General features: G+C 62.6%; 2 protein-coding genes across 4 annotated transcripts in view; both read right to left on the bottom strand.

Moving 5' to 3' along the window:
- The window catches only part of DHRSX (dehydrogenase/reductase X-linked), a 42,730-nt gene extending 26,765 nt beyond the window's left edge, over positions 1-15,965 (bottom strand). The window contains exon 1 of the mRNA XM_036235724.1: positions 15,798-15,965. Coding sequence (XP_036091617.1) covers positions 15,798-15,906 — 109 coding nt within the window. The 5' untranslated portion in view covers positions 15,907-15,965. The remainder of the gene's footprint in view (positions 1-15,797) is intronic.
- Positions 8,840-15,934, bottom strand: ZBED1 (zinc finger BED-type containing 1). Of its 3 annotated transcripts, none has more exons than XM_016159386.2 (2): positions 15,798-15,934; positions 8,840-11,555 (listed from the first exon to the last, which is right to left on the bottom strand). In XM_016159386.2, the coding sequence occupies exon 2, from the start codon at positions 11,494-11,496 to the stop codon at positions 9,388-9,390; it is 2,109 nt and encodes a 702-aa protein (XP_016014872.2). In that variant the 5' UTR covers positions 11,497-11,555; positions 15,798-15,934; the 3' UTR covers positions 8,840-9,387. The 3 variants fall into 3 exon arrangements, with proteins under 3 accessions (XP_016014872.2, XP_016014883.2, XP_016014845.2); XM_016159397.2 differs by having other exon boundaries at positions 8,840-11,552; positions 15,798-15,929; XM_016159359.2 differs by lacking the exon at positions 15,798-15,934 and adding an exon at positions 11,990-15,452.
- Positions 15,966-19,587: the final 3,622 nt, after the last annotated feature.

Raw genomic sequence — 19,587 nt, 5'->3', positions numbered from 1 at the left:
TGCAGCCGGTCTCACGTGCCAAGGGCCGTGTGTCTGACACGAAGGCAGCTCCTCCAGATCAAGAAGAATGTCAAGCACCCTACGGAGGAAACGGGCAAAAGGAACCATTTCCATAAAAACGCGTCCGAATGGCCCTGGAAAACATACGCTTGGCTTCGCGGCTCATGAAACGCATGTTCGTTAAAGCCACCGAGAGGCCACGTCGCGTGTAGCGTGGGCGGAAGGTCAAAGGCTTCACCATCACATGCGTCTGGCGGTGGGCGCCGGGCACCCCCCAATACTCTCCGCGTGGGAGTGCACAGCGGCTAAAGCACCTCGGAGGGAAACGGGGTGATCTCCAGAGCCCTTTCGGACACATGTGTCCTTTGAGCCAGCCTCGTTGGTTCCCGACTTCTGCCACGTGCAGACCGAGGTCAGTCAGACCTTGAGCCTCGGCCACACGGGGCGAGGACATCCTGAGCCGCGTCCACCATGGGAGGTGCCCAGCCCCGCCCCCGTCCCCTCCACGCGCCAGGATAGGGATCTCCTGTGCTCCCAGCGCAGGTGACAGACCCTCCTGGCCCGCAGGGCCGGCTTAGAGCCGCTGGTTGCGCACCCCGCCACCCGTGGGGGCGACGCAGGCTTCCGCCCGAGCTCGGCCACCTCGGTCATGAAGGAAAGGGACGGCGGCCCCACGGGAAGCCCCCGGCTTGCCCGCCAGGCGTCCATCAGAGCGAGCCGGCAGGGTCCCCTCTGCCGGGGACCCCGGGTGGCCGTCCACACTCCACGCTCCTCGGCTGCGGTCGGCCGCAGTCTGAAAACATTCGGTGGAACATTCCAGACGCAAACAGCTGCTCGGTGCGAGATCGTGAGCGGGTCGCAGCAGAATGAGGACGTCCTGCTCCGTCCCGCAGCAGGAGACGTCCACGCGCATCGCAGGGCGGAGCCGGACCGGCAGGACCCGAGGCCCCTGCGTCTCCACACGCGCCGAGCGGGAAACGCAGCGCCCGCGGCACGGTGGCCGGGACCAGGTGGCCCCAGACCGCTGCGCACGGCAGGGCCCCTGCCCGGGGCCGTGCACGGAGACGCCGCACACAGATCACACCCGTGTGCGCAAAACGCACGTTTCCTCGGCCGGCAATGCCGTGTGCAAAACACGCACGTGTCATCCATGCGAATGAAATACCTGTAAGGTGCGTGCTTTGAAGCGATCTAAACGAAATATCTGGAAAACGTGTATTTTATAGAAATTTAAATGAAATACCTGTAAAATGCGTATTTTACAGAATTTTAAATGAAATGTCTGTAAGACACATATTTTACAGAAATCTAAATAAAATCTGTAAAACGCATATTTTATAGAAATTTAAATGAAATAGCCATCAAATGTGTATTTTATACATATAAACGTCTATAAAATGTGTTTTATAGACATTTAAATAAAATGTTTATAAAACGTGTATTTTATAGAAATATAAATGAAATAATTGTAAAATGTGTATTTTACAGAAATTTAAATGAAATATCTGTAAAATGCATATTTTATAGCAATTTAAAAATATAAAATGTGGTTTATACAAATTTAAATGAAATATCTGTAAAACATGTATTTTATAGGAATATACATAAATGAAATATATGTAAAACATATTTTATAGACATTTAAATAAAATGTCTATAAAACGTGTGTTTTATAGAAATATCTATAAATGAAATAATTGGAAAATGTGTATTTTATAGAAATTAAATGAAATATCTGTAAAATGCGTATTTTATAGAAATTTAAACAAAATATAAAATGTGTGTTTTATACAAATTTAAATGAAATATCTGTAAAACATGTATTTTATATGAATTTAAACGAAATGTCTGTAAAACATGTATTTTACAGAAATTTAAATGAAATATCGTAAAACGTGTATTTTATAGAAATATAAATGAGCTATATAGAAAGTGCATTTCATATAAATAGAACATATACATAAAACATTTTATATAAATCTAAATCTAAATGCAATTATATAAAATGTGTAATTCATACAAATATAAATGAAGTATGTTTATATTTAAATAGTCATCAATGTCTTATATTTTATTTTAGTTCTAAGGAATTACATGTAAATATTAAATATTTCATGTTTTTATTTTAGTGTATGAAAATCACAAGTAAAATCATAAACCTGATTTGATTTTTCATACTAAGCAGTATATAAATAACATATATATAGCATATACGTATGACACATATGTAAACATGTTATTCCCATACAGATACGTGTAGATAGACGCCGGACTCGTAACAGGTGTCGGGAAATGCTGGGAGCGGACAGAGGGCCGGGGTCTCGCGCAGGAAGGAGTCTCCCCGCGGCTCGGCGGCAGAGAGCGCGGTGGACTCAGGGAGGCAGCTCGGCGCCTGTGACCGCGGCTCCGCGGCGCCGACTCACGCTAACACGCGGGGGGAGACGCTGTTTCAGGGGACGAGGCCAGAAGTCCTCGAGTTCGGGGACAACGTCGCAGGGTCCAAGAGCCACAGCCCGGGAGGGGGGAGGGAGGACGTGTCCTCACAGGCGAGGGCGGCTGGACACCGCGAGCCCCAGGGACGGCAGCGGGAACCCCCTCTCCGGCGGCCCCGTGCGTCTCCCAAGCCTCGGCGGACGCGGCTGCTGCTGGCCGCGTCCTCAGCGGAGCCTCGCGCAGATGCACGTGGACGTCCCCGCGAGACGCTTCGCGCGGACATGACAGGGTCCCGCAGGGCGCGGCGTCCCCGGCGAGACTCGGAGACCGCCCGCGGCCAGCCCGATGGGGTCGGGGGGTGCACGCCGGCTCCGGGCCGTCCCCCACCCCGGGGCGCCCCGCGCGGGCCCAGCAAAGCCAGGCCCGCGGCCGCCTCCCCGTGGACACGGGGCGGGTGCGGCACAAACACAGGTTACGCTCACGGCTGGAGAAGAAAAGCGGGGTGCTCGGCCGGATGCGGGCTGGGCTGCGCCTGAGCTGAGGGCCTCCCCCCCCCCATGTGTCTGAGCTCAGCCTCCTGTCCAAACTGGGTGCCACGCCCCACGGCCGGCTATGTCCGGCCTCCCGCGGTCCCCGAGTCGCCGCGGCCTCCGGATGCTCGCGGCCACCGTCTCGGGGGCTCGCAGCCCCACCTGCAGCGTCCCGGCCACGTCCCTCCGCCCGTGAGGACACTTGGTGGGCTTCTACGGCGGCGCAATCGGCCCCACGCACACCGCCCAGGGCGGACGTCCACGCCCAGGGCCTCTGGCGGCTCCCGGCTCCCTCTGCCCCCTCCCGCACCCCCAGGCCGTTGTCACACCAGCACCCTACTTCCTGGGACCAAAATCCTTAGCAGTTTCCTCGGGCTGCACCGCCCAGGGGCAGAAACGAACTGGCCTCAGCAACGGACACAGATTCTCTCCCAGCGGGCGGCCAGTCACAGGGGCAGTGGGGCCCGTCCCTCCTGGGGCCCCTCTGCTGGGCGCGCAGACGCCGGCCCCTCCCCGAGTCCTCTGAGCGTGTGTGGGTCCTCACCCCCTGTTCTTACGAGGACACAGCCCTGCGGGATCATGGCCACCCTGGGGGCCTCCGCTTAACTCGATCATACTCTGCGAATTCCGGCCGTAACTTGATCTCAGCCACGCCACCCGCTGCTGGGACCTGGGGCCCGGCGGTGTCAGCTGCTGCATGTCCACAGCCGCGCCACGAGGCCACCGCGTGACCACGTCCGTGCCATCCTATCGGGACGACCCCGCCACGCAAACCCGGAGCACGGCCATCCACCCAGCTCTGCCCCCCACACCCCGGGACGTTTGCAGGGCGCCCCGACCACGGGCAGCACCCCTCGGCTCGCGGTTCTGACTGAAGAGTCCAACTCGTCGCACGGCGGACCTCACGCCTCGGGCGCGGCCCGCTCCGGGGAAATCGGTGCCGAGTCCCTGTGTGCCTGGCTGTCCACACCGCGATGACCGACACATGGCCCAAAGTCCATGCAAACTCAGCGCCGGAAACAGAGGAAAATGCGCCGCCGTGTTTTCTGTGTTTCTTCCATAAACAGCAACGATGGCATTTCTAAGGAGGACGCAGACGTCATGGAGGGAAAGTCCCGTATCTCTAACCAAGCCTGAGAAAACAATGTTTAATTCTGCGGACCCAAAACGGCCTGAAAAACACCAAAAAGGCAGATGACAAATTGCAGCAAAGAGGATTACGAATTCGCTCTTCCTATACGAAGACGTCTCGTAAAACCGTAGGAGGCCGTCTAACACCCTCCCAAAAACCACGCAAAGGAATGCACGAATTCACAAATATGCTCAGGAAACGAACGAGGAATTCGCAGATACTGGATAAAACGTAGATACGGAGGACGACACGGGACCTCACGCAAACTAACGGCGGCGAGGATGTCAGTTTCCGTCACCGAGAGGGAGCAGCAGGGCCCCACCCGGGGTGGGTCGCCGTGGAAACGCAGCAAGACCGGATCTCTTAGGAGACAGGCCGGGAAGGTGTCTAAATTGGCCTCGAACCCGGCAAGCCCCTCGTGACAGCGACTGCCCCCGGCGTGAGCCCACGGGCACGTGGCAAGCAAATGCGCCACGCGGTCTCGTCCGCGGAGGGAAAGCCCACACTCGAGCCGTCCCCAGGGAACGATGCTGGGCGGAAAAACACACAGAAAAGGCCATTTCGCAAGCGTTTGCACGGGCCTGACTCCGTTTGTAGGACGTGGTTGAAATGGCAGCTACGTGAGCAGGACGGATGCGTGGCGGGCCGGGGGGAGGTGCCGGGGTCAGGGTCACATGGGACGGACGGGGTCGAGCTACGGAAAGGCCACCGCGGGACCCCGGTGGGGGTGGCGCCGTCCTCCGTCCCGGCCGTGACGGCGAATTCACAGAGCCACACGTGATGGCGGCATCACTGGGACTCGACGCACGAGCACACGGACCAGGACGGCTCGGAGCCGGGGAGCCCGAGCGGGACGGAGCGCAGGAGACGTCGCAGGTCGGTGTCGTGGCCCGATACGTGCAGGACAGGCGGGCGAGGTGACCCCGGGGTGGGGGGGGTCACGGAAGGCACACGTGGGGGTTCACCGCAGTCTTTCCTGCAGCTGCGAGCGAGTCTGCGATTACCTCAGAGCAGGAACTTTTAGTCTCAAAAAGGGAAAGAAAGAAAACAAAGGCAGGAAGGAAGGAAGGAAGGGAGGGAGGGAGGGAGGGAGGGAGGGAGGGAGGAAAGAAAGAAAGAAAGAAAGAAAGAAAGAAAGAAAGAAAGAAAGAAAGAAAGAAAGAAAGAAAGAAAGGAACCAACGTCCAGGATTGTGCCGTATGATGCAGTGTTCTGTAAAAAAAAATTAAAAAAGAAGAAAAACAAAGAGCAAAGACGTCTTTGCCTTTTTGGCCCCTGTCCAGGTGTTTTGATAACATCCATGGGTTTGTGGCGCAGAGAGAGAGAGAGAGAGAGAGAGAGAGAGAGATGGACATTTATTTTAAAGAACTGGCCTATTCGATGGCGGATGTGTAGACTGGCAAGTCCGAAGCCTGCAGGGTAGACCAGCAGGCTGCAGACCCGGGCACCAGGTGACTTTGCAGCTCGCATGGCAAGGCCATCTAAGGCAGGAATCCCTCTTCCTCTAGGGACCTCAGTGTTTTTTGGCCCTTGAGGCCTTCACCTGATTAGGCGAGGCCCACCCAGGCTCGGAGGGCAGCCGCTTGGCTCCGAGCCTAGTGACTACACGTCACGCTCATCCAAGGACCGGCATCGCCACGGCAACGTCGGGACTGGCGTAGGAGCAAATCTCTGGCCCTGTGGCCCCGACGTCACCGCGTGAAACGAAGAGAAGGAAGTAGACACGGCTCCGTGCACAGGGGGCCGTCACCCGCAGAGGCCGGGCCCCCGCTCAGGGGCGGAGGTCCTTCCTGAGCCGAGCTGCCGCCTCCGGGGAGAACTTGACGGGGTGAATAAGGCGAGCACCGGGCAGAAGCCGAGACCCACGGGCACCTGCGTGTGGCAGCCAGCGGGGACGTGGGCAGGGCCGGCCAGGCCGGACGCGGGCGGACAGAAACTGGGGTTAACTAGTACCCTTTCCTCCCGACACCCCAATTCTGAAAGCGCCCCCCCCCAACAACTCCCAGATGAAAGCAGTGAACGAGGGAACCTGGAAACAATAAATGAGATGCCCCCGACGTTGGCGGAAGCTGCAGTGAGCACCCACATCTCTGCTCAGCGGCCTCAGGACACTGGCGGCTGGGACCCCGAAATCTGCAGGCCTGGGACCCCTCCCAGGACCCGCAGGTCAGAGGCGGGTCGTGGCAGGGAGGGAGGAGGGTGTGTGCGAGCTTCCTCCCCCCGTCCACGGGCGTCTCTTGCACAGAAGAACGGGCAGAGAGGGCTGGCCTCGGGGAACACCCCGGCCTGCGTCCGGGCCCCGTGGGCCCCCCCGGCCCCCTCAACCACAGTCCTACTTCCTTCTGCATGGCCTTCAGGGCTAACAAGCCCCACGACTCCAGAATCAGGGGTGGGGTGGACACCGGAAGGCCCCCCACGCCTGGCATTGCGCAACGTGCCCCTTTGCTAAAAACACGCATTTAAAACGTGGAGCAAGCTACTTTCCCACCGTTTAGGGCTTGCTGTAGAAATGGTCAAAGCAGGCAGTTCTGCAAAAGGGTGAGAAAAAACAAAACACACACACCCCCCCCCAAAAAAAAAATCGCTGCACAGAATTCAGGCTTTTGCAGGAAGACCTACATGTTTCAACACACGCCGCTTGCCGGGGAGGCGGGGGGCTGTGCACACGCAGATAACACGGCTCCCTGCCCCGGGGGGCTGTGCACGTCTCAGAAATTCTCAGAAATTTCTCAGAAATTCTCGATGCTGGCGGTGATGCCACCTGTATGACAGTTGGGGACAGTTTAACCGGTCGCACACGGGGCCCCTTGGAAAGGAAGCCGGAGCGGCCGTCCCTGGGGGGCCACCTGCTCGTCTCACCCTCAAACCCTCGGGATGTTAACACGGGACAGAGTCGCCTTCGGACGGCGCCTGAGCGACCTGGCATTCCAAAGACCCGTTTGCAGGGGTGACGAGAAAGCAGGTGTCACGGCTCCGGCACCGGTGACTCTGGACCGAGGATTAAGGACGCTGTTTCGAGTCGGCGTCACTGTGTCCTGTGATCTGCCCCCCCCCGATGGCCACACCGCCCTTCTGTAGACGTCCCTGTCCCCTCCCCTTTCTCAGGGACACCCACGGCCCCTGTCTCCTCGTCGGGACCCCGTGTGGGCTTCTGCGTGAGTCAGCGCGTCCCAAACGGCCGTTCTCGGTGACCTCAGACACTTGCCTGGCGCCTTGTACCCTCAGGTGGACATTTCACCTCATGGGAAGGGGACAGGGCTGTGGACCCGCCGGACCAGAGCGTGGCCCACTGAAACCCAAAATGTGTGCGTACAGAAATTAAATGTCTGAATAATCGCCCCCGACCTGCGCACCCGCCGCCAGCCAGGAGGACGCAGAATGGGCAGGTGCGAAGCTGCCCGCAGGCGTCTCTTTCGGGGAACCTCGTTTTCTTCAGGAAGGGGACAGGCAGGGGGGACGCAGAACACTCAGACGCCCTGGCGAACTGTCCCCGGTCACCGCTCAGAAAGCCCCGGCTTGACGCGTCATTCACCTGGGGACGATGCCCACTCCGCCTGGCCTAGAAAACGCTGCTAGGCAGCCCACCAAGCGAAGAAGCACCCTCCCTCGTGGATTTCCTGCGGGTACCGGTCACGGGCACGTGTCACACAGCAGGTCCGTCGGGGGCCCGTCTGTCTCGGGTTGACCGGAGGAGCTTCGAATTGGGAAGCGTTAAATAAGAAATAAAAACAAAGAAAAAAAAAAACAGTGTCCAAGGAGGACAGCGGGCCCCGCGGGACTGGGAAACAGCAACAGATTCGCAGAGGTGGCTGGCTGGAGTGACAGCCGTTTGCATCGCGAGTGACAGAAAGTCAAGGGTTTCCGGAGACGCACACGGGGCTGTTCGTGGATAGAGAGCGGCCTCTCTGGGCCCGGCTGTCCCCCACGGCAGCAGAGAGGGGCCGAGTCCCACGGCCGGTGTCGCCGGCCCCAAGCGGCCGTCCTTTCCTGGACCCGGGGCCTGAAAGACGCCACGGGGTCACCTTGCTTCGAGAAGAAAGCACGGGGAAGCCGCTTCGGGCCACATTTAGTCCCCTAGGAACAAACTCGACGGTGACGTAACAATGACACCTTGCCCACCGCCACGCCCCGGAAGGTCACCGGCCGCCGGGGAACGTTCCGTCCTTACTCCTCCTGGTTCGAAGTGGGGCTGGGGGCCCCGGCAGCAGCGTGCGAGGATCTGAGACGGGGCCGCGCGTGGAAACCGCACGCACTCGGGGTCGCAGACGGCAGCCCCCCCTCTGCAGGCAAAGTCCTGCTGCATACCAGAATGAGAAAACGGCTGAGCAACCGCGCTGAGTGCCGGGAACCGCCTCCCGGGGCCCCGGAGGGCCAGAGCACCCACGGCCACCGCTGATGGTTGACCACCAGCGGTGACATTGCGACACCGCTTGTGGCCATGGTGTGGCGCTTCCGGCGCAGATGCAGGAGGCCTGGCCCCCAGCACCTGTCGCACCGCTGCAGGGGGCAGGGCACACGCAGGAGGGGGCCCTCGGGCTGAAACGCGGGGTTCCACGAAGGGGTCTGACCCCTGTGCCCTAAGACACGGCTCTGGGAGGCCGTGCCTTTTGGGCATCACCCCCCCCCCCTCAAAGGAGCAACCTCGGGCCCCACGCACGCGCGCACCGCAGCTCCGAGGGACCACGCCCACCCGGCGACGAGGGGACGCAGAGAGTCCGCCCGGCAGAAAACACGACACACGAACTGCTGCGTCCTGCGTTTTAATGAGCATTTGCGTGACACACACACCTGGAAGGTCTCGCCTGGATGTGACGCTTGTCTGTTTAAAACAGACCCTTGGAGCCAAGATCGTCTCCCCAGTGCCCCAGAACAAGGGCGCCAGGTAACAGGTGGGCACGGCTTCGTGCCCCCCCCAACCCCCCCCCCCCTGCTGGAGCCCGGTCCCCCCGCTGGGCCGGGAACGGAGGGGCGACGGGGTCAGGCCAGGGTCCACGCGCCTTGCCTGCAGGTCTCGGCTCTCTTGGGATTCCACGCGGGGCCGTGAGGGCGCGGGGCGGCGACACAGCGGTCCGGGAGGCGCGTGGGCGTCAGCGGCGCACGGGCGGCCTCGCCGGCGGGCGTCCGGGGCCCTCGCAGGTCACTGGCATCCCGTGCGCTCCGGCGGACTCCGCGAGGACGCGCCGCCGCGCCCCGCTGCGCAGTCAGTCCCACGCGCTTTTGTCCGTCCTCGTGGGCCCCCCCCCTCGAAGCACTGCGCCTGCCCCGCCCCAAAGCGCGCCCGCGCGCCCCGCGCTACATGAAGCCGCCGTCCCTGACGGCGAAGAAGCCGGCGTGCACCGCGTCGCCCAGCGAGCACGCCTGCTCGTGGTCCAGCCCCCACTCGCCCTCGTCCTCGTCCTCGGGCTCCGCCTCGGCCGCGGCGCGCGCGTTCTCGTACAGGAACACCTGCGCGTCCACGTGCGCCGGCGCCAGCCGGTTGCGCTTGGCGCTGACCACGTGCGCCGCGGAGCCGAAGAGGCGCTCGGCGCCGACGCGCGTGGCCGCCACGCACCAGTACTTGCGCAGCACCTGCGGGAGCACCGGGAACAGCGCCAGGCGGTCCGACCACCACTTGAGCGGGTCCTCGTTGAGGCCGAGCACCTTCTGCGACTTGAAGTTGCTCAGCTCCTCCAGCAGCTGCGCGTGCCACTCGTCCTGGTCCTCCATGCCGCCCGACGGGCAGAAGATCTCGGCCAGCATGTTGTTGATGACGCTGGCGGGCGGCGGCGTGGACGGCGGCGGCGCCTTCTTCGCCGGCGGCTCCTCGGGCAGCGCGAACACCTTGTCCTCGGGCGGCCGGAACGCACCGTCCTTCACCCTGTCCAGCAGGCCCTTGGCCTCATCCAGCACGCGGCTCTCCACCTGCTGCCGCTCGAAGGCCGACAGGAAGGGCAGGCGCTTGTAGCGCGGGTCCAGGAAGGTGGCCACGTTGAGGAACAGGTCGATCTCCGGCGCGTCCTGGTAGGTGGCGGCAAGCTCCTTGGCGATGACCTCCTTGGCCATGCTGACCTCCTTGCAGTCCGCCTCCTTGGTGGCCAGCGTGCTGCTCAGCAGCATGTGTAGCAGCGGCTTGACCATGCTGATGGTGGGCGGCCGCGAGGCGGACAGCATGTCGGCCACCTGGCGGAAGGGCTGCAGCAGGTCCACCAGGCCGTCCACGGTGGCCCACTCGCCCGCCTCCAGCATGAGGTGGTGGTTGTTGCTGTCCTCCACCAGCACGGCGGCCACCACGAACTGCTGCTCCTTGAGCCGCCGCAGCATGGCGAGCGTGCTGCCCCAGCCGCCCACGCGGTCGCTGAGCAGCATGCAGGGCGCCAGGCCCTGCTGCTTCTGCCGCTGGTACAGCAGGCACATGGCCACGGGCGCCTGCTGGAAGTACTCCACGAGCCGGCGGCAGCGCGCCAGCAGCGCGCCCAGCCGCGGCAGCTGGAAGGCCTGGCGCATGGCGGCGTCGAAGGTGCGCGCCAGGCACGGCATGTGCACCGCGACGTCCAGCAGCGAGCACGCCTTCGCCACGTCCTTGCCGCCGTCCGTGGTGGCGCCGAACACCTTGGCGCTGAGGCCCCACTCGATGAAGGCCTCGTACAGCACCCGCGTGATGGTCTCGGCCGCGTTCTCCTCCGGCACCTCGAACGTCTTCAGGCAGCGCGCGCCGGCGCTCAGGCAGCCGGGCGGCCCGCCCGCCAGGAAGTGCGCGGCCAGCGTCACGTACGTGCGGTTCTGGCTCTCGCTGCGCCACACGTCGGTGGACACGCCACACCACGCGGCCTCCGCCAGGTCCCGCAGCACCGCGTCGCGCACGGCCGCGTAGCGCTCGGGGATGGCCTTGCCGCACACGAACTTGCGGCTGGGCAGCTCGTAGCGCGGCTCGGCGGTCTTGAGCAGCAGCCGGAAGGTGGGGTCGTCCACGATGGACGCGGGGTACAGCCCGTCGCAGATGAGGCCCAGCACGGCGGCCGTCAGCTCCTGCTGCCGCTTGCCCTCCTGGCCGTGGCCGTGGGCGTGGGCGTGGCCGGCCTTGGCGGCCAGCGGGTCCTGCGAGGAGGCAGCCGTCTGCGCCGCCTCGGGCTTCAGCTTGGAGAAGGCCGTGGCGAAGGCCTCGCGCATCTGCTCCGTGTTGCTCTTGACGAACTCGCAGAACTCGTCGGGGTGGTTCTTCTCCAGGTGGTAGGACAGGTTGGACGTGTTCCCGGAGTAGGCGATCTGCGCCATGCAGATGCGGCAGTAAATCTTCTTCCACTGCAGGATGCAGCCCTCGGCGTTGGTGTCGAAGCCGAAGTACTTCCACACCTTGCTCTTGGCACGCGGGTGTGCCACCAGCTTGAGGTCCGTCTGCGAGCCGTCCGCGCCTTTGGCCTCCATTGTGCGCGCGCCGGGGCGGCCACGGGCTCGGCTCGGCTCAGCTCAGGCGAGGCCACCTGCTGAGAAGCAGCGAGACAAACACAGCATGAGACGGACGGGACCCAGGCTGCTCGGCGACCAGGGCCCCTCGGGCCGCGCCTGCGTCCGGCTCGCGCCCAGCACGGCGGCGATTGCGCATGTGCGCGTCCTGAGCCACGTGCGCGCCCGAGCGTCGCGCTGCGGCCCGGGGCTCTGCTCCCGCTGCCGTGCGTCCTGCGTCCTGCGTTCTGCGCTGCTCGCCGCCCCTCACCGAGCGCGCGTGCCGCGGGGCGGGGGCAGTGCGTGCACGAGCGGCCCCCCAGCCCGCGTCCCACCTCGTGCCGAGTGAGGACGTGCGTGTCGCCCGCCCCCCGATGGCTCCGACGCAGCAAAGCAGCGAACACGAGATCTGGGTTCGGCCCCAGCCAGCTCTGGGTCGGCTTAAGCGGCACCGAAACGTCTTTTCAAATCTCACGCCTGAAAATAACGCCGCTCCCAGCGTGCTCTCCTCTGACCACCGGCGTCTCCGTGACCCACGTGCACACTGCTGCAGAGACGGACCTCTCGCTCCTGCAGTGGGTCCAGATGCCCAAGGGGGATGTGCGAGGGACGCCCCCCCCCCCGAGTGTGCAAATGCACCTCTGCTGGGCGTGGCTGCGGGCGTCTCAACCTTGCGACCAGGGGGGCCGCAAGCGAGGAGCCAGCCCCGGGCTCCGTCTGCGGCCCACAAAACCGCTCACTTTCCGTCTCCACTCCGGTAGGGGTGGTTTTCTTCAAAAGAGTCTGTGACATGTGCAGGCTTGCAACAAACTGCACCAACCAGGCCTTTTAGGAGTGTGCGGGCTACGTTCACAGCCAAATCCAGGTAACAGTTATAGTGACTAGCATCACCCCGCCCCCCCTAAAAATGCACGTCCTCCCTGACGCTGGGACTGCGGCCTTAGCAGGAAACAGGGGCTTTACGCATGTGACCAAGTGAAAGATACGAGTCCCCCTGGAGCAGCTGGCCCTAAACCCAGTGACCGCGTCCTTAGAAGGGACAGAAAGGAACAGAGACAGGCACAGAAGAGAAGCCACGTGGAGACGGAGGCAGAGACGGGAGGGACGCGGCCACCAGCCCAGGGACGCCTGGGGCCCCCAGATGCCGGGAGCGGCAGGGAGGACTGTCCCCAAGAGCACGGCACTGGGTCACGTTAATGTCACACTGCTGGTCCCCAGGACCGGGCCAGGACGGATGTCTGCCCTGTGGTCATTTGTTACGGCCGCCCCAGAACACCCGTGCGAGGCCCACCCGCCATCATTTCCACCAGCGGGGACGGGGAAAAGGTCTCTCCAAGCAGTCTCTCCCGGGCTGCTCCTTACAAGGTGGTCCCAGCATCCCCGCGGGTCTGGGAAGGTCCCGCCTGTTCTCACAGCTGTGATAGCACCCAGGCCTTCTGTATTCATGTGGACCCAAAGAGCGAGTCACCAGGGCGGGGTGGGGAAGCACTTGCAAAATGTGGGAGAGGCCAGACCTGAGCACAGGGCCACCAATGTCCCCAACGCTTTTAAAATGTTCTTCCGTGTCGGAGAATATCGTTACTCTGCATCTGAAGAAATTATGTTACTTGCAATTACATGAATCAGGCTTCTTACTGTTATTTTAGATACATTCTTAAGTATTTCAAAAATGGTCCTAAGTGTCTGTGTCAATTTCTAATTGGGAATTAGGAATATTGATACATAAACACCAGAGAAAGGAAACTACACTAGAGGGCCTTATTTTGGGGACAAAAGGACCCTGACAGTATAGAATCTGAAAACTATTTCGCTTTCCCATCTGGACTGTGGTCCATGGGTCACACCTGCTCACAGGTGCAAAGCTGTCGTCACAAGTTTTTCAAAACCCCATAATTTGAAAACTAGGGTCCTCCCTAAAATAGCTTCGCAACTGGGTGGCTGACACATTTGCGGGTGAGTGTACACTCCCCAGGACAATCTGGATAGTCTGTTTTCCTCTTTACAAAAGAAATCTTAAAGAAAATTCTGGACAATATATGACCTAGACTCTGAAACACGTCTCATCAATTTTTTTCTCCTTTTCAAAACTCAGTCATGCATCGTGAAGCACCTGATTTAATAAAATCACTGTTGAGAGTATTTAAAAAAAAAAACAACTGAGTCCTGCATCAGAGAAATTTAAGTTCTAGGCATTCCAGACACATTGAAAATTTCCAACAGGTTTTCGTAGGCCAATGCTTGAGTTCTGACGGTCAGGTTAGGGTCCTCGACGCAACGATCAAATCATGGATTTTAAAAAGTGACTGAAAGACCAACCACCTCACCAAGTGGGCCACCACCTGGAGACAGTCTTAAGACCAGAAGAGGTTTCAGAAGTTTGCGTCTGATGGGAATTCTTAGTTTGCTCACACACCGCCCGCCCCTGCGAAGGCCGGCCAGCCCACGCGGGCGCGCGCACTTGCGGTGACCTCCGCGATTCCTGACGCGTTTGACGAAACGCTGACGTCCAGCAGCCGGGCACCCTGGCACGTCCTCCCTCTGCTCGGTGGAATCCGACTGCCACCGCACGTCATGCCTGCCACACGCATTCGCACCGTCAAGTGTCTGCAGCCTACTCACTTCCTCCCTTCCGAGAAAACACCGGAGCCACGGGCAACGGACCCGGCTGGCGGTCAGGTCGGCCGGCGTCCAGGGGCTCCTCCCCCAATGCTCAGAGCAGGAGCGCCTCGAAAGTGGGTGAAAGGCAGCACAGGACAATGCCACTTGTGACGCTCGCCAGGAGAAGACACACATTCACGGTGCCCCTCATGCAGTATCCACGACTGCGTCTACCCCGACACCCAGGCCCTGGCCCGCCCGGGGCGAGCGGGTGACCGTCTGTCTCCTTTACTGTCCCACGAAGTCCCCTGCACGACTTCTCTCGTGATAACTTTTTATATATATAATATATATACAGTGCTGCACAGTGTGGGGTGACATTCCATGGCCCCCGGCCGCTGACCACCGCGTCCCGGTTTTAAGGCACATGCCTGGTGGTGACAGACAGCTAGCTGCAATAGTGGGGACCGAGGCGCAGGGGGGTGGAGGGAGGGAAGACTGGGTGCAGGGGCTTAAATCTGCGGGGGTGGCTGGGGAGGCCTGTCTGAGGGGTGAGCACTCGACAGAGTGCCCAGAGATGGAATTATGTCGTGACCCTTGCAATGGCATCTAATGCAATCAATCACGGTCACCTCAGTGCTTTTTTTTTTTTTTTTAAAGGTAAATAACAGGCACATGCTCACCTCCCACCCCAGGACCCCAGGAGGCACAGGCTGGTGCCGCATTCGCATCTAATCACTCTCCATGCGTTTAAAAAGGCGGAAACCCAGCTCATCGCCAAACCTCAGGCCGAGGCCGGGTCTCAGGCGCACGTCCACTTCCCTGGAGGAAGGTCCGGCCCGCGACCCCCCCCCCCCACTTACAAACGGCTCCTATTGCCCCTGCGGCCAGGGCTGCGGCCGCGAACAGGGAGGAACAGGGAAGGATTCGAAAGTGTTTTCACAACAGCAGATGCCACTGGCGTTGCTTCACCCCAGTGCCTCCGCGTGCTCCCCGGGGGCCACCAGACCACGCAGGACACGGCCCGAAAGCAGAAGTGGACACGGATCCGCTACGACGGGACGCGCGGCCCGGCTCCCGGCCAGCGCGCTGTTTCCGGGCACAGCGACTATTTTTGCCCCGTAAAAGGGAAATGCCCCGCGCGCTCCGCCAGCCCGGGCCACCCCCACACCCCCCCCATGGGTGGCGGGGTGGCTGGGATCCGAGTCGCACAGCGGGCCCTGGGCGGCGTCGGCGGCGCGTCCCGACCCCAAGTTCGAGCCGCGCGGGGTCTGGAACTGCAGAGAAACAAAGTTGCCACCGGCCGGGAGCGCGCGCCCCGCGGGGCCGCCCCAGACGCGCGCGCGTGCGCGGCCCGCTCCCCGCTCCCCGCAGCGGCGCGGGGGCGCGGGGCCGCCTCGGGTCTCGGCCGGGGGCCGGTCCGGGCCGCCAGCGCGGCTGGGGAGGCCCCGGGGCGCCGCCGCGGCCCCCGCGGGCGGGGAGCGCGGGGCGCGGAGCGCGCGGCGCGCCGGCCCCTCCCCCGCGACGCGGCCCGGCTCCTCCTCCCGGCGCGCCGAGCCGTCAAGGTCACGCGCGGCCCCGCGCGCCCCGAAACCCGCCGCGCGCCCCGGCCCGGGGGGCCCGCAGGGCCGGCCGCGCGCCCCGGCTCGCTGTCGCCGCGCCCGCCCCGCGCCCCCGCCGCTGACCTGGCTCCACGAAGCCCCCGCGGCAGCGCCGCAGCAGCTGCGCCACGACCACCGCCACGCCTGCCGCGTAGACGCGCAGGGCCGCCCACAGCGCAGACAAAGGCGACATGGCTGCCCGCCGCCGCCTCCGCGCCGCCCTCCGGGGCCTCGGCCGCGCCGCGCGGGGGGAGGGACGGCGGAAGCGCCCCGCGCCGCGCCCCGCCCCGCCCCGCCGCCCGCGCCCCGCCCCGCCGCCGGCCCCGCCCCGGCCGCGGGACCCCGGACGCGCGACGCCCCCCGCCCTGACCCGCCGCCCGCGCCCCGCCCCGCCCCGCCCCGCCGCCGGCCCCGCCCCCGCCGCGGGACCCCGGACGCGCGGACGCCCCCACCCTGACCCGGCCCCGCCCGGCCGCGTGGCCCCGCGGGACCCCGCCCTCCAGGGGGCCCCCCAACCCCAGATGCCCCTGCCCTGACCCGCCCCCCACCACTGGACCCCCACCCCCAGCACCCGCTTGCCCCCACAACCCCGTCGACACTCTGGCCCTGAACGCTGAACCCCGCCGGTACCTCCTACTCTCCCCTCTTTCCCGGCCCCCTCCGCCACGGACTCCCACGGGGTCCCCCAATAACACCACAGAAACCCGCCTGGGCCGCAAGGATCCTTCGGATACCACGGACCATGGACCCCCACCCAGATCCTCAGCTGGACCAGGGAACCGCACTGGGATCCTCGGGGTGGGGGAACCCCGCCCACACATTCCGGGGATTCCCTACAAGCCCCTGGGCCCGCACACCCCGCCCAGACCTGTCCTAGAACCACCGACCTCCATCCAGACTCTCATTCTGACCTCACACAGACCCCCACCAGACCCCCACGTGGTCCCCAAACCCAGCAAGTGCACACCCCACAAGGGCCTCCAGCCACATCCCCCAGTTCTAACACCCACTGCCCTGCAGACAGGCACCCCTCACACACTCACACTGGCGGAGACCCCCAACCCCTGACAAGTGCAGAATGGGAGTCTCCAGGACCTCCCCGCCGCTGCTAGGACCCAGGACCCCACACTCGTTTACAGCCGGCAACACCCTAACCCCCACCTCAGAAGTGACCCCATTGATCCTGCCTGCAGAGGGAACTGCAGCCCACCACTAGGGGGCGCTCTGCAGCGAGCGGGCTGCGCTCTGCTGAGGCCACCTGGGTGGGCTCCAGGTGGGGATCTAAGAGGATACAGACCCGCTGGGAACCACCTGGCTGGCCTTTGCAGCCCTGGGTCCTACAGCTGGGCAAATGGAGGCCTGGGCGCCCGTGGGCAACCCCAGCCAGGGCCAGGATTCCCGGCTGCTGGGCTTGTCCACATACTCCCAGGTGTGCCCAGGTATGCTCAGGTGTTCTAGCTGGGCCCAGGTGCCACGTGGGATGTGAAGCTATCCACTCAGGACTCAGTGGGGGCATGCACTTGTGGGGGCCGCCATGCTGCTCCCCACGGCAGAGGTGGGATGTCCGGTTTGTGCATGATGGACAGGCGGGTTTCCACGGACACACAGAGATGCCGGATGACCTGCCCACAGCGGGCGACTGGACACCCCTGGCCGCCACCTGCCCCATCTCCCCAGCCGGACCGCGACGCTGCTTCTGGAGCCAGAAGCTGGGGGCCCGGACGCCGAGGGCTTCGGCCGAAGCTGCCAGCCAGGCCTGGAGTTCCAGGCTCCTCCCAAGTCACTTTTTTTTTTGTCTGGAATTTGGTGCTTTGCTCCCTGGACATGTGTGCTTTAAAAAGGGAAGTGTTTTAGGTTTTCCTTTACCGCCGACCTCCGACGTTATGTTAATGTCACATGTGCAGCTCACGGATTAGATGTTGGTGTAACTTACGAAGGGACCCGCCCCCCCCCAATCAGGCTGGTACCCACCTGATATTATCGACTGTCTTCCCCGTGCTGTACGAACATCCCGTGACTATTTCGTGGGCACTGCTCCGGGCATCTCCATCCCCCCCCCCCGTTTCCCTCGCCTCCCAGCCCGCCTCCTCCCTGGCAGCTTGTCCCCAGTGCGTACGAGCCGAGTCCGTTGGTGTCGTGTGTGTTTGTCTAATTTGTCCTTTACATTCCACGTGTAAGGGACATCACGTGGCATTTGTCTTTCTCCGTCTGGCTTTATTCGGTGCGACACGGTCTAGGTCCTGGGTCTTTACCCGAAGAATCTCAAAACGCCCCTCGGAGTCCACCGGGCCTGCTGCCCACGGCCTCGCAAGCTCAGAACCGCGATGTGCAGCCCCTGGCTCTGGACGACCTGGCGGAGCCTGCGCCTAGGGGCGTGCGGACGGACTGTGGGCGGAAGCTGCCTCCTTGTGCCTGGAGGGCCGAGGTGCCCTGTCCTTGCTGGCCGTGGGGCGGCCTCTCTCTGGTCCGTGCTGGTGTCCCCTGCATGTGACACAGGGACTCTGTGCACCTCCCTTTTCTGCAGAATCCAGCCGTAGGCAGACAAGGTTCTCTGCCTTCGAGGGCTCATGGGATGAGAGCAGACGCCACAGCTGCGTCCAGGGCCACCTCCCTATGTCAAGGCCCGTGCCTTAACTGCACCTGCAGAGTCCCTCGTGTCACAGGTTCTGGGGGGATTCGGAACCCGTGGACGTCTTCGGGTGGCCATCGCTGGTTATCTCCACCGGGGTGGGCGAAGAAGTCCTGTTTCTTCGAGGATTTGATGAGTCTCGCACTGAAGCTGGGTTCGGGCGGGAGACATGGGGACCACCCCGAGGTGGGCAGGAAATGCTGGAGGGCAAGGGCGAGGTGAAGGCCGAGCAGGGCGTGACGGCCGCCACCTGGTTGACTCAGCCCAGGTGTCTTCTCCGGCTCATGCCCAAGGAAGATGTGTTCACGTTCGTTGTGGTTAAAATCAGGAGTGGAAAAAAATATATATATATATATAATGATGATGAGTATAAATAATGCGTGTAGCCTGGAAGATGCATTTTGTTTTTCTCACCAGCGCCGTCATAAAACACTGCGTTTCATGTCTTTTTAATAGACGCGGCGGCGGAGCCCACGCAGGGGCCCCGAGGTGCCGGTCCCGAGGCGTCGCCGTGGGCCGGCCGCTCCCTGGCCCGCTGGCTCTCGAGTCTGTTTCTCTGCTGAGACAGCCCCCGGGCCCAGAGCAGACACCGCGCAGTTCCCGTCCCGTTGGACGCAGCCCCGGGTCTCGTCTGCGATTCGTGCCGTGGAGAGCGTGTTCTGTCTGAGCGCCCACTGGCCCCCCACAGCCGTGCAGACGGGGGTGGAGTCCGCTGCGGCAGGGCGGGTTCGGACAAAGGCCGGGCGCCTGCGAGCGTGGGTGGCCCCGCGGGGGACAGGCAGACACCGGGAGGGAGTCGCATGGGGGCCGGGGGACCCTGCAGCGGCTCGTGCCACGGCCCCGCGGCCTGAGGCTTCGGCGGAGGCCGCCTGCTGGCGTCACAGGGCCGAGGGCGTCTCTGAGCGCCACCGCACGCAGCACCCGGGTCCCACCCGCGCAGGGCGACGGGAAAAGCCGACCTCATTCCTCGTGGGTCTCGGCTCGTGTCCGAGACGCTTCTCCACCGGCCACGGGTGCCGGCGACGCCCCAGGCTTTTCCTGCGAGGGAGGTGGAGTGCTCCAGGCCCCGGTCGGTTAGCCGTGACCCCAGTACGTGCCGGCGGTGCCGTGTGGGGTCAAGGCCGTCCCCGGCGCCGTCCCCGGCGTGAATGGGTGAAGACGCCGTTGCTTTGGTCGGTGCCGTGACATGTCCTGCCAGCAGAGCAGCCGCTCAGGGCCGTCGGTCTCCGCACACTTTGCCTTCAC

The sequence above is a fragment of the Rousettus aegyptiacus genome, unplaced genomic scaffold (genome assembly GCF_014176215.1).
Source record: "Rousettus aegyptiacus isolate mRouAeg1 unplaced genomic scaffold, mRouAeg1.p scaffold_m13_p_19, whole genome shotgun sequence".
In the NCBI taxonomy this organism is placed as follows: Eukaryota; Metazoa; Chordata; class Mammalia; order Chiroptera; family Pteropodidae; genus Rousettus; species Rousettus aegyptiacus.
This window is presented reverse-complemented; position numbering and strand designations above follow the sequence as displayed.